The sequence below is a fragment of the Megachile rotundata genome, chromosome 4 (assembly GCF_050947335.1).
Source record: "Megachile rotundata isolate GNS110a chromosome 4, iyMegRotu1, whole genome shotgun sequence".
In the NCBI taxonomy this organism is placed as follows: Eukaryota; Metazoa; Arthropoda; class Insecta; order Hymenoptera; family Megachilidae; genus Megachile; species Megachile rotundata.
The window spans coordinates 15,251,647-15,265,533 of record NC_134986.1 but is presented as its reverse complement, the minus strand read 5'-3'; the positions used below and the strand labels follow the sequence as shown (position 1 = coordinate 15,265,533).

At 31.1% G+C, this 13,887-nt stretch overlaps 2 protein-coding genes across 5 annotated transcripts; one reads left to right on the top strand and one right to left on the bottom strand.

Annotated features, from left to right (window-relative positions):
* The first annotated feature begins 216 nt into the window (after positions 1 to 216).
* On the top strand, positions 217 to 5,603 carry LOC100879816 (actin-binding protein IPP). Of its 3 annotated transcripts, none has more exons than XM_012286809.2 (8): positions 217 to 386; positions 479 to 696; positions 1,203 to 1,731; positions 1,837 to 2,002; positions 2,088 to 2,434; positions 2,518 to 2,864; positions 2,943 to 3,163; positions 3,242 to 5,603. In XM_012286809.2, exons 2-8 carry the CDS (start codon positions 627 to 629, stop codon positions 3,476 to 3,478), a joined length of 1,917 nt encoding a protein of 638 aa, XP_012142199.1. In that variant the 5' UTR covers positions 217 to 386; positions 479 to 626; the 3' UTR covers positions 3,479 to 5,603. The 3 variants fall into 3 exon arrangements, with proteins under 3 accessions (XP_012142199.1, XP_076386900.1, XP_076386899.1); XM_076530785.1 differs by having other exon boundaries at positions 217 to 427; positions 519 to 696; XM_076530784.1 differs by having other exon boundaries at positions 217 to 436; positions 519 to 696.
* Positions 5,604 to 5,788: 185 nt separating this feature from the next.
* Sf3b1 (splicing factor 3B subunit 1) lies at positions 5,789 to 13,614 on the bottom strand. 2 transcript variants are annotated; one of them, XM_003703979.3, is made up of 18 exons: positions 13,365 to 13,614; positions 12,961 to 13,139; positions 12,799 to 12,885; positions 12,595 to 12,721; positions 10,526 to 10,605; positions 10,279 to 10,446; positions 9,989 to 10,205; positions 9,506 to 9,910; positions 8,959 to 9,422; positions 8,520 to 8,877; positions 8,144 to 8,436; positions 7,951 to 8,076; positions 7,655 to 7,876; positions 7,402 to 7,584; positions 6,969 to 7,333; positions 6,620 to 6,892; positions 6,329 to 6,545; positions 5,789 to 6,219 (listed from the first exon to the last, which is right to left on the bottom strand). In XM_003703979.3, the coding sequence occupies exons 1-18, from the start codon at positions 13,390 to 13,392 to the stop codon at positions 6,061 to 6,063; spliced, it is 3,951 nt and encodes a 1,316-aa protein (XP_003704027.1). In that variant the 5' UTR covers positions 13,393 to 13,614; the 3' UTR covers positions 5,789 to 6,060. The 2 variants fall into 2 exon arrangements, with proteins under 2 accessions (XP_003704027.1, XP_012142200.1); XM_012286810.2 differs by lacking the exons at positions 12,595 to 12,721; positions 12,799 to 12,885; positions 12,961 to 13,139; positions 13,365 to 13,614 and adding an exon at positions 10,919 to 11,205.
* Positions 13,615 to 13,887: the final 273 nt, after the last annotated feature.

Here is a 13,887-nt window from a genome sequence, read left to right as displayed (position 1 = left end):
GTAGCGCTAGTGGTATAATTCTTAATTTTTCCATGATATGAACATCATTCGTACCACTACAAATATCAATCAGCTGACCTGAATAATCTAAAAATATTTATATGTTAAATTAATTATATATATAATATTCTGTTCGTGTAAAAAAGGGTTCGATATAATGACAAGTTATTGACTACTGTTCGTGCATTTTAGCTTTCTCTATGTAATACATATGCATGTTTGTATTGTTGGTATAACTGCAAGCCGATGAACTCATAATTGAATTACTAAAATCGAACGAGGAGAATGTGTGAATAGAAAGTTTTAATTTAAATATATAGAATACGCGAGGAATTAGTGTTTTCTTAAGTTACAAGTGGAATACTCCAATTTCTGTTTGATAAAAAGTACCGTCATACTTTATCGTTTACAGTTTGCATAAAATCTTGTAGGTGTGGTACGAATATATACATAATACTTATTAGTAATTCTCTTGTAGCTACTTTCATATACTAAATAGGTTATTTGACATATGTCAGATTTCATATTACTGAATTAGTGACTAATTGGTAGAGTCAGTAAAAGAATAAAGCAAATAGAACCTGGTATCAAGCAATAATAAATTACATGAAAATGTGGTGGTAGTGATGCGTTTAAAAGGGAAAAATAATACAAAATCGTTTCATAGCGTCTATAAGGTGCTTTCGCGTATATGTCGTAAGTATGCTTATATTCAATACTGATTTGTTACTTTTAAATTAATAAATAAGTTAAAGATGATTGAACAAATATGACATTGAAATATATTCAGTTTAAGTCTACTGCAGTATCTGTTACTTTAATAGCTTTTACTTTATACTTAATTTTTAAAGATACATTTCTCCAATAAATTTTAGAAAATAGACATTTATTTCATTATTTATGTACTTCTAGATTAAGGAGCATATGTTTGAAACATAAATGATAGAGTGGAATCACAGAGATTTTCCACTAATAATTTATTAAAAGAGTTTCCTACATGTTTTCTAATATTTCAATATTATATAGCTATAACTTAATATTAAAATCCATAACATCTATATTTGCGTATATTAAATTTTAAGGGACACACAATTTCTTACACTATATTTCAAAAGTCAATAAATATGTGTAGTTGTATAAACCTAAAATAAAGTAATCTGTAAATATGATACATATCATGAAAGCCATAATTTATTCATTAGGAACTGCAGATAAAAGACAACTTGATGGTTTCATGGCGGATGGTGCAGCGCCACCAATAAAGAATGGACATAACTGCAGTAATATGGGTTTTGCAACGCAACCTGTAAAGCAAACCTCTGATGTATCTAACATTGTTTATGCAGTGGGGCAATATGCCCCCAAAGTCTTAAGGAACTTGAATACCCAAAGATTAAAAAATCAATTTAGCGATGTTGGTTTGGTTGCTGGTGGTAGTGTCATTAGAGCACATAGATCAGTTTTAGCAGCAGGAAGTGCATATTTCAATGCTATGTTTACTGGTGGTCTTGTTGAAGAACAACAGGAGTTGGTGGAAATTCATTCAGTATCAGCTAACATTCTTTCCCTTCTGATAGATTTTATTTATACTGGAAATGTTGACATCACTCAGGACAATGTTCAAGAATTATTTGCAGCTGCTGATATGTTAGAATTAGATGAAGTAGTGTCTGGTTGCATTACTTATTTAAAACAGCAACTTCACTATTCAAATGCGCTTGGGATTTATAGGTGAGATCAGTAAGATTGAAGAAAAACATTTTGTAAATTGTAGGTTTATTAAGTATAATTACAATTTTATATAGTATTATCTTCTAAAATTATTGTATTAAATAGATTTGCAGAAGCACATAACAGATTAGATCTTTTGGAAACTGCCCTACGCTTTATACAAGTCAATTTTCCTCAAGTATCTCAGGAGGAAGAATTTTTGGATCTGCCGAAAGAACATCTTGTTCATTTTCTTAGTAGTGATTACATTCATATTGATACTGAATTTCAGGTTTGTATTTTCATATATGCTCTTGAACATATATACGAATTTGATTTAGTTAATTATTTGAAATGTTGTACTGGTATGTTAATAGGTCTTCCACGCAGCATATAATTGGATTGTCCATGATATACCAACAAGAAGATGTTATGTATTTGAAATATTAAGTCACATTCGTTTACGACTGTGTTCATTAGCACGATTGGAACGAGTTATTCTGGAATGTAAAGATGCAAGTTTGATTGTTGCATTAAGATCAATACAAAAAGATTTAATATCTAATAAAGGATGTCTTGTGCCTCTTCACGCACAACCTAGACTTTGCGCTAAAAAGAATATTTTAGTGATTGGTGGATCAAGACGTGAACATTCAGCAGACAGCTGGGGTAGAGCTGCTGAAAGTACTTATGAAACGATCGAAAAATATGACATATTTACAGGGTACAATTTTATATGAACCTTAAAAAAAACTATGCAAATCTTGTATTACTTTTTTCATTCATAAGATTCTATTAATTTTATAGTGAATGGAGTGAAGTAGCGCCAATAGGTATAGGTCGAATACTGCCGGGAGTGGCATTGTTAGATGGCAAAGTATATGTCGTTGGCGGGGAGTTGGAATCGTGTATTATTGCCAATTGCGAATGTTATGATCCACGTGATAACGTGTGGACTTCTATTGCCTGCATGGAAGAACCCAGATGCGAATTTGGACTTTGTGCCTTGGATAATAGTTTATATGCATTTGGTGGTTGGGTAGGAGAAGATATTGGTGGATCAATAGAAATATATGATCCAATAACTAATTCTTGGACGCTGGATGGACAACTTCCCGAACCTCGGTTCAGTATGGGAGTAGTTGCTTATGAGGGTAAAACTAATATTTTACAGATTAATTAATTTGACTGCATTTTGTTTAGGAAAACATTGAATATATTATATTGTTTAGGTTTGATATACGTGGTGGGTGGTTGTACACATAATAGCAGGCACCGTCAAGATGTAATGAGTTACAATCCAGTAACAAGGGAATGGACTTATTTAGCTCCCATGCTTACACCGCGTTCACAAATGGGAATTACAATTCTTGATGGATATCTTTATGTTGTTGGTGGTACTAACAAAAATCAAGAAGTCTTAACATCTGTTGAACGTTATTCTTTCGAAAAGGTGATTTGAGTACTGCTTTTTTCCAATACATTATAGTTTTGTTCAGATTCTTTGTATTTTCGATACTTTATGTTTCAGAATAAATGGAGTACTGTTGCACCTATGAATATGGGCAGATCATATCCTGCAGTGGCAGCAGCTGATAGTCGACTATATGTTATAGGGGGTGATCAGTCTCAGGAAATCAATTTTTATCGAACCCAAATTACAATTTCTACCGTTGAATGTTATGATCCGCATTCAAACAAGTGGCACGAATGTGCTTCGTTACCGACAAGTAGGGGCGAAGCAGCGGCAATTGTTGCACCTTTTTGATTGAAATTTCCTTTCAGTATTGAGAAATTTATATAAGTTGAACATTCTTTGTATCGTTTTATTCGTGTTTACTTTTAAATTTATTAACAATTTTTTTAACGTAAACGCGAAACTCACACTTATTCAATATTTTATGTCACACACAATCATAATCAAACACATATACGTATTTTTTTATCGATCACAAGCTTAAGAATATCATTATTTCAATATTCACAGCATATTTCTTTTCTAATGAGCATAAGATGCAACAGGATTTGAGAGACAAGGAAAATTTTCCATTATAAGAGTAGTACAGTGTTATTTTCTACATCCACAATATTAAATTATGTAAACTAATTTTCACCAAAAGTTCATTGCATATATTTCTTAATGAAAGTAGCGAAACTGACTTCCATACAGTTTAAAAACTTTTTAGTATAAATGATTTTATTAGTTGTAGAAATGACTGACAGCCTCCATATCCTATAGTCATTTACCAAAGTTATTAAAACTACAAAATATGATATTCTATCGTAAATCTTATTACACTACAACGAGAGATAAGCAGAGAGAATATTTCGGCATATTATGGATGAAATGAAATGTCTTGATGTAAAAGAGTGAAAGTGAGATTTATCTAGTTTTCATTGTGAATTGTATACTACAGTTACGCGTGCTTTTGATATTTATACATCTTTTTTTTTTCAAATTAATACTTTTGCGATAGCCGTGTACGTATATTTCGTTACTTATTAAGTTTTATCGGTGTAAGGAGTAACCTACTTAACACTACGATTATATTATCATTTTAATCAATTTTTTTAAAAAACACCATAAAGATATTTTACAAATCATAAAATCATATTTTAATAGAATCACATATATAGTATTTGTAAGTTGTGGAATCGAAGTTTATGTTCATAGATTTCATAGAGAAAACTTTATTATGGTTAAATGCGTGTTTGGTGCTAATGGTGGAATTAAAAAATCATTTTTATATACCGTAATTTTCGTAATCGAATTTGATTTTTAAAATTCCAAAATAAAAAAAATAAATGAAAAGTACATTCGAAGAAATTAAAAAGAGCATCTTTATGATATTATATATAATATATATGGTTCTTGCAAATTCATAATCATTAATAAGTACTTAGCTTGAAAATAATTTTTATAATGTGTATATATACAATGTATCAATGTGATTCTATGATCAGCTATTCTTTACGTTTCTATCATACCAAGTTTTACTACATCAAGTACCAATTTTGCGTACTTCTTATACCAAAGGTTTTTCAAACAAATGATTTATATAAAAATCATACTGAAATAGTTAATATAAAAAATATAATAACAATAACTTGTATTATTTTCATCATCAGACTTTTTATTTTAACTTCAGAATCATATTGTCATTTTAATTAATGCGTGTTATACACATTGCAAGTGAAAATGAAATCTTAAACAACGTCGTTCGTTTGAAATATTTTAAAGCATCTTATAAATTAATCATATATATATATTTCAATATCTGTTTAATATTTTGAATGTTTCACAAATCGTAATTTGTGTTTAGATATCTTTTTAATCGTATTAGTATAACTATTTCTTTTTCTAATAGCATTGTATATTTCCTATTATGATATTTTGCGGATATGTACGTATACAAAAGTGCTATTAAGTAAAAGGCCTTCATATATTATTAAAATATTTTGAGGACATAAAGAGCTTGGTCTTTAAATTTTGCTTGATTTCCAATTCGAACGTAGGAGCTGAAATAATTCGTATCACGTACCTACTAGTATTGAAACTAAAGGAATTGTATTGAAATCATAAATAATCAAGGAATGTCGTAAATATAATGATATTATATGTGTTTATATGCATAATGCTTTATGCCAAAGTAAACAAGAATGTATTTGGAGAGACAAACATTTCACATGCAATTTTGATACAAAAATTATTATGATCAAGAAGTATGTTTCATAGCAAGAGATTATATAAAGCAAATATGACTGTATTCTCTAATAATACTTAAAAATTGTAATATCCGTACACAAGTTCAATACGTGGACATTTTCCACGATATACGCTAATAAAATATCAAATTCTCTTACAAATTATAAATAAATATTTAAACATCCATTGCCACTAGTTTTATTTAATTACTTGAAAATAAAGTGTTAGATAATTCTTGATCATGTGTTTGGTTTAAAATATTGCTTTTATGAAAAATAGAATTCTTTTTCATTTTTATTATTAGCTTTACCACTTATGAGCATTTAAGGGAACAACCAAGTGATTTTTAAAATGTAATAAATTTAATATTGCTTATGATATGAAACTTTTTATTTATAAGGACTGACATATATTTCTTTTTAAGTAAGTCTAGAATGAATTTCTAATAAAAAAATTTGTGTATAACTTGTTAAAAGAAGTCCAAGAAATAAATACTTTCAAAGTTCATTGTAGATGTCTATCTTATGTATCATGTAACAGACAGTTATATAGCACAACTATTTATAAACAATAAGCCAATGACACTTTTACGAAGATCATATAAATGTATGGTACACATGTTTTACATATACCTACTGATTCTATTACAAAACATAGTCCAATTCATATCTAATATATTGATTCTTTGGATCATTCATAATTCGAGGATAACCAGCCACAAGAGCATCTTGTCCACCTATGTAAAGAGAATTATAAATTTTCCAATATACATCTCGTACCTTTCGTGCTGGGTGAAATAATCCCTGTAAATTAAAGAACATAATTATTAATTAATTTTTCAAGTTAACACAAAGTGCGAAGTTTTCATCCTAAAATAGAAACATTGATATAACAAACAATATACTTGCATACCTGTAAAGTATATTGCAGTATTTTAATTGGTCCAAGAGCGACACGTAAACCATCCACTGCATCCATGAAAGCTTGTACCAAATGTGGCGAAGTTTCAAAAACATTTGGCCATACATGATTCAATAAATGTATTAACGCATCCTCGCATCCAAATCCATAAACTCCCAACGCCATGTGTTTAATCGCAGCACATGCGGTTTGTCTATGAACTAAATCCCTATTGCAAAAGAATGAATACAAATTTTAATTTCATAAGAAAAAGAAATTAATTTCACATAGACAAATACTTACCTATCCATGAGTGCATCTTCCAATAGTGGACTCACAGCATAAATGTAATCTTTTCCCATTTCACCAATATATTCGAATAAAAAGGATAGAGATTTTAATACACCATTTTGTACGTTTAACTCCGGTACTCTGTATTCGTTCATTAACGCCGGAAGTACTGTAAATGGACTGCAAGTTTCGGCAACGATAGCTATAGCTACCGTGGTACATACACGATTCTGTCGTTCTTGTACTTTCAAATTATTCAACAATGTAGCCAATACATCGTGAGGTCTGAAAAATGAATTGAAACATATAACGAAATATCAAAATGTAATATGTAATAAGATCTTTAAACTTTAATAATTACCCTATTGCCTTCGCGATGTAACCAAATGTATTTACTGTAGCTCTTCTAATCGCCTTCTTGTGGGCTTTGAGTAGTTCCAATAATTCGAAACATATTCTCATCCATTCCCTGGCGGATACATATTCGGGACCTCTATCTGCAATTCTACCTACGAGGTCAATACAATTTTCTTGTACCTTTTCATGTCTGTTTTTCAATATAGGAGTAAGTCGTGGCAGCAAGTCTTTAATTGGCGGAGTCATTTTTGTCATTCCTATGACATTAACGATAGCTTTTAATGCGCCTAAGATGCTACCTAGTACTTCCGGATATTCTTCACCTAAATATTCATAGAGGACAACACCTAAATGGCCCATTAATTTTTCCTATAATAACAGAAGAAATAAATTTGTTAATATTAAATATAATCGATTTAATACAATATCGAGTTTACCTCTTGACACGTTTTCATAACAACAGCAATTCTTGATATTAAGTCAGCAGCTTGTTGTCTCACTTTTGCAGATTTGTTATTTAATCTCCATAATATTGTACCACATATTTGTGGAAGATATGCCTTCACTCGCTTTCCTAATGTATTTACTATTGTACCAAAACCATTCAACATTACTACATCCTGTAATAGTTAATATATTCATTAAAACAAATCCATAAATTTAATTAGCACAAGAATTACAATTACTTACTTCCGTCGTCTGCTCCTGAAAAGCGTATAAAATACCATCTATAAGCTGTTCTTCTAAGCGAGAGTCAACATCAGCAGCTCCTAAATTACCCATGATTTTTTCAATAGTTTCCATAACCATTTTTCTGTATTGTTCATTTTCATCTTTCAAGTCATCTACTACACGATTTATAATTTCTGATGCACCAACTTTATTTGCAATTTCCACGGTTGTATCTACGAGCTAAAAAATTGCAATTTTTTTGAGTTGAAATCTACATTATTAAATACATATTTATTTGTAAATAACATACATACCTGTCTGTAATTCCTACGATCTAAAGCCATTCGATGATTCCAGAAGTGTTTGAAGAAATGTGGAAGAATTTCATCTTTGATATATTGCGCTTCTACACCATCTGTACCACAACATTGTTTCACCACCTATCAAAACATACATATATATTACATATTCAATATAATTCGTATCGCTATTATTATTAAGACTTACCTTTAAAACAATCTTTTTCATTTCTTCATCAGGAGATTGAAATTCACGTATGAGAATCAACATCACTTCACGAGTATAATAATTGGCATATTCGGCGTCCATAAGAGGAATTAAATAACCAATAGCCTTCAAGAATGCAGCAAGACCTTTTCCTCTGTGAGTACGGATACCTTTCCACAGTGGTTTCAAAACAGAATCAAAACTTTCAATACCATATGGCGTTGCCGCTTCGGCTAAAGCAGCAATTGCCAAAGCGGTGATGGTACGAACTTTTTGTTGCTCGTCGACTAGACCTGGAAGATAATATTTTATATTTGTTACTTACACGAACCATTTATTATTGTCATTATAGATTGATTTTTAATATTTTATTTACCATGTTCAATAATTTCAACTAAACTCTTCAAATGTGGTAATATAGCGCATCCCATAAGGATAGCAATTTGTTGTACAATTTTTATACCAGTGTGACGAGCCTGCCACGATTTTTTGCTGCGACACACGGCTTTTAAGAACGGAAGTAAAGAAGGAATTCCCAACGCTGAAGCAACTACAGCAAACGCTCTCGCAGTTGTGTTACGCACGTATTCATCAATATTATCGATATCTGGTCTCATTGTGGAGATCATCGTCGCTAAACCTGCCGCCTTCGCTAAATTAGAAATAATTTCTCTACCCTCTACACGAGCATAGTAATCCTCGTCAATGAGTAAAGGTTCGATGACGACTAGAATCTGCAACATAAATTATATTTTTAAATATATTAATATGAGAAGATGACAGTTAAAATATTATATAACAATTCGTAAACTCACCTTATGTACATAAGGTCGCACCAAATCATCTAATTTGTAAAGAATACGATCAATAACTTTCACTAAAAGATGACGTTCTTGATCCTCCAACGTAGGAGACATAAGGAGAGGAAGTATCTGGTTAAATAACGGACCCGCGCCAAATTCTCTTGCCTTGTCAGTTATTTGTCTTAAAGCAGCTTTCCTCATCGGCGGTGTACCGTTTTTAATTTTTAACAATAACTTCATAATTTTCCTCTCCTTTTGTTCTTCAGGACTGAGTGTCTCTTCGTCAACGTCAACTAATAATTTATCAAAATATTGTGCGTCTTCTGGTTTCATGAAAGGTAAATTTCCTTTAGGTTGATTATCCACGAATTTCGCGGTTTTGTCCTCGGTCTGAATGAAAAATCCTTGTGGTGTGCCCGCTATCGGTGTAGGCGTAGCAGTAAGTTTTCTTGCAGGTGTACGAATTGGAATATATCCTGTGATGAAGAAATATTCATTTGAATAACAGTTAAAAACATGAATAGCTACAATTGTAAGGCACATCTATATTTTTGTTTACCAGCAGGCGGTTGTAGAACTTTGTATCCAGGTGGGAACAAAGCATCTAATTCGTCGTCTGAAAGTGGTCTATTCCTTTCGTCTATTTCTCTTTCCCAACGATACGCTTGGAGTTGTTCTGGTGTCATTGACATCAGGTGTCCAGGTGTTGGGGTAGCCAATCCCATGGCTTTAGGTCCAGTTGGTGTCACTCCACTAGGTGTTAAAATAGAAGTTTGGTGAGGTGTTGTAAGAGGAGTTGCTGGCGTCTGCGGCGTCATAGAACCAGGTGTTTGATTCGAAGGAGTTTCGTCCCATCGACTTCGACGCTTGCTGGCAGACGGTGTTGGTGTTTCTTGGATTAAATCTCCCGCGACTCGATCTGTCCTCGGAGTCTCTGCCCAGCCACTACTGTGACCCGGTGTTTCTATTTTTTTATAACATTGATGTAAAATATTTGATATAAAATTTATTATTATTATGTCTTAAAATTAAATAAACATACCACGCTCAGTTTTTGGCGTCTCGTCCCATCGATTTCTACGGCTTGAAACAGTTTTTTCATGAGATGGAGTTTCTCTACCAGGAGTAGCTGCACCAGGTGTCGCATGCCCTGGAGTAGCATCCCACATTCGTGTACTTACGCCTGGCGTTGCACCAGGAGTTTCTCCACCTTTACCGTGACCAGGTGTTTCATCCCATCTGATTGCAGCTGGCGTTACCTAATAATATTTTAAATATAAAACCATGTAAATTTTTCCAGACTTACAAATAATCTTAAGTTTATTTACTTACATCTGCATTATCCCAAGATGTTGGCGCTATAGCAGTACCAGATGGTTTCTTAGGTGTTGGAGCATCATCTGTTTGATCCCAACGACCCCTTTTCTTAGGTGCAGGTTTAGGTTCACCATTTGCCTTTAAAGTTCCCTCTTTGGCTTTTTCTGCTAGTTTCTTACGTAACTGCAAAGAAATAGAAAAATAGAGATTATCTTATTCGAAAATGAATAAGAAAAACAAAGGAAAACTCGAGGTTACATACCTCGGTTTCTTCTCCTTTCAACAATTGTTCTCGCATAATCTCAGTATACGTCCTAGAACCGATGTCTGGCGTCTTACCACCTGTAATCAGGAATCAAAAGTCACGCAAAGCGCAACCATTAGTTCCTTGATCAAAGAATGCTTAAACTTTCAAAAACTTCTGAACATACCTAGTCATTTTATTATAATATTTATTATTAAAATGCCCTTAGAATATACAAGTATATCCTAAGTAAACTACTGAATTCACTCTCATTTCCACGTTGCATATACCATCAAGTCAAATGATAAAAGTTTTATAAAGATAATGTAAATCATAAACAACAGGATATATATTTATTTACACAACGGATTTGAGAGAGCTGCAACAGCAGATTGCATGTAGCATACGTACGTGAAAATTTGGTGCCATAGGAAGCACTGTCCTGCTCAAGTCTTCCACATCGAAAAATACTTTAGCCATCTAAAAATCAACTCATTCTTGTTATTAATAATATTTGCACACCATCCACTCATTCTAATTTTCAATATTTACGTTCTCACGAAAAATGTATGATACAATGAGAATTTGATGACATAGGATATATTACGTAAATAATTAAAAAACAAAATAAAAGAAGCTACGTTAACAAGAAAATCCGAGAACACATATATAAAATTACAATTTGATATGAATATATCTCATTGTATCATTTATAGGATGTGACTGTAATGCTGTGACAATTCAATCTCGCTTAACCTTCGACAAAGTATCCTCGGTAAGCAGATGATTCCAAACGTGCAGACCGTCACTAAGATTGGAAAAAAATGTATACATTAGTATGTATTTGAAAGAATCACATTCACTCTTTCCATTCAACCCAGTTCTTATATATTTCACAATGCTTCCACAATCTGAGCATGAAAAAATATTAAATTTATTAACTACCAACAACTGAGGTGTTACCAAACAAAAAGTATTTATAATTTACTGTAAGCATTTAAATAACAATTGAAGATGTTGTTCTTAAAATTGAATATTTTATATTTTTCCACTCAGTTATTGTAGTTAATAATACTACAGCAACCAAATTAAGTCAATTAATAAGTACTGATTCAAAATTAAATATTAAAATCAAGTTCATATGTATAGATATTAAAAGTAATTTTGTTTGCTGTAGTATTTACATACTTAATATTTTTATTTATACATACATATAATTTTATCAAAGTGGCACACAGTATTATATGACTCAATGTTGAAACCCTAATGGTATGACACATTCAAGTAAGTATAAAAGATAAAATGCATAATATGTGAAATAATACCTTAATTATTTATTCAAAAATCACTTCAAAGAATAAGAAAAATAATGATTCTCTTAATTGCACATAAAGTTAAATAATTCATTAATCATTCAATTACTATTTATAAATTGCATAAAAAATACAGATTCTTTTGTTTTTTTTTCATTCCATAACAAAATTTTGAATGTGAATAATAAAAGATAAATCAAAATTATCTTTCAGCTATTAAGGTTTTCTAATATTATCTTTAGTTTTTTGTGTCATTGTATAACTTGATGTGAAAAAGTCAACTTAATTTACTTCTTTACTTTAATATGCCATATATGTATTATTTAATAGAGTAAATAGATAAACTTTATGTCCTAACTTTTGATCCTCAAAGAGAGGGTATATTTTACTTAGAAACGAAGTTTCATCACATTAAAATTAAGTTGAATCTTTCTTTATGATTTTGTATATTTAACGTGGGTTTATTTCCTCACATATTGCAGTGATAAAAGCTTTATTGTGCATATATTTTGTTGCAATATAATTAGTATGTAATTATACACAACATTCGATTCCAATAAATTTTGCAAAATATTTTTAAATATTTTAATACAAGCATGAAAAACTTGCTGACTAAATATGAAAAAAACTTTAGACCATAAAAAAAAAGGTGTAACTATTATACTCTATTACATTGCTTCAAAATATGAACAAAGATAATAATACATAAACACACTTAATATCTAATTACCTGTTTTATTCTCATATGATTTAACATAACAAAAAAATACCAACCTTCTGCAAAAGGATCAACACGCTCAGGTGATATAATCATTCGCCGCCTCTTTTGTCTGTATTCATCTTCCCTATCTGCTATTGTAGGTCGTCTTCTGTCCGCGAATGGATCATAATCCTTTTCACTCTAAATAATATGAAATGTTAGTATTATTACCACTGTTAACATTATTATAAATATTATAAATGACAATGGTGTTCTACCTGTGCAACATCATTGAGTAATGCAGCTGGTGCATTATAACCAGGCCTTTTATTAGTACTAAAAGTAGTTGGTTCATAATCTTCATCCTTAAAAAGATTAATATGTTGAATGTTACATAAACACACCAAAATGAAATATGAAGATATGAAAAATAAAATTACCTCAATTTCATCATTAGCAGCAATCGAAGTGACATAGCCTTCGTATTTGTTATTACTTCCATCGTAAATGTCTTGGTCATAGAAACCAGTTTTTCCTAGCCCTACTTGCTCTTTCTCTGTTGACGTATTTTGAATCTCTTTTTTCTTTGATTGAATCTCTCTTATTTGTGCTTCAATATCTAAAAAGTATTAAGGTAAGTTAACACAAAAGTACAAGTGGTCAACTAATCAAATATTTAACCACCTGAGTACTTTTTATTTTAGCAACAAACACTTTGTATCAAGATAGTAGGATATAAACTTTTAAGAATGTGTAGTAAAATTAAACAAATAGTTGAAACTATAAATAGTATTAAAATAATACAATGTATAATTCGAGCCCACAGAATTGAATAACAACAAACCTTCGTGCGTTCTTGGAATGGAATCCATCGTGCAGCGTTGAAACCTGACAATGTGTTTTTTCTCGGAAACTTTGTCAGAATTTCAATAAATTTTGTCAGTATTTGAAAATAGAATTATTTTCGTGCGGTCACATAAGCATTAATTCTACGTGTAAACATTAACATTCGATTAAACGCTTAAAACTTGCAGAACAAGACAAAATTTCGTTTATTACCAATTTTTCCATTGGTAATGTTATAAGATGGTAAACTGCAATGTATTTCCAAAATCGAAATGTGAATTTACAAAAATAATTCGCTTACAATGGAAACGGATCTAAGGTTAATGTTAAATCACAAAGAGGCAACACTCTTTAATTTAATACACAATTATAAGAGTACAGGATTAATTACATAAACTGAGTAGTTAGTTCTCTTCTTACTGTTGATTTTGATTAAATATAATGAACATATAGTAAGACAACTCTAGGTGGAAGAGAATTTACTGAAGTTAGTCAGGATGCGCAAAGCAAGTTTTTCATAG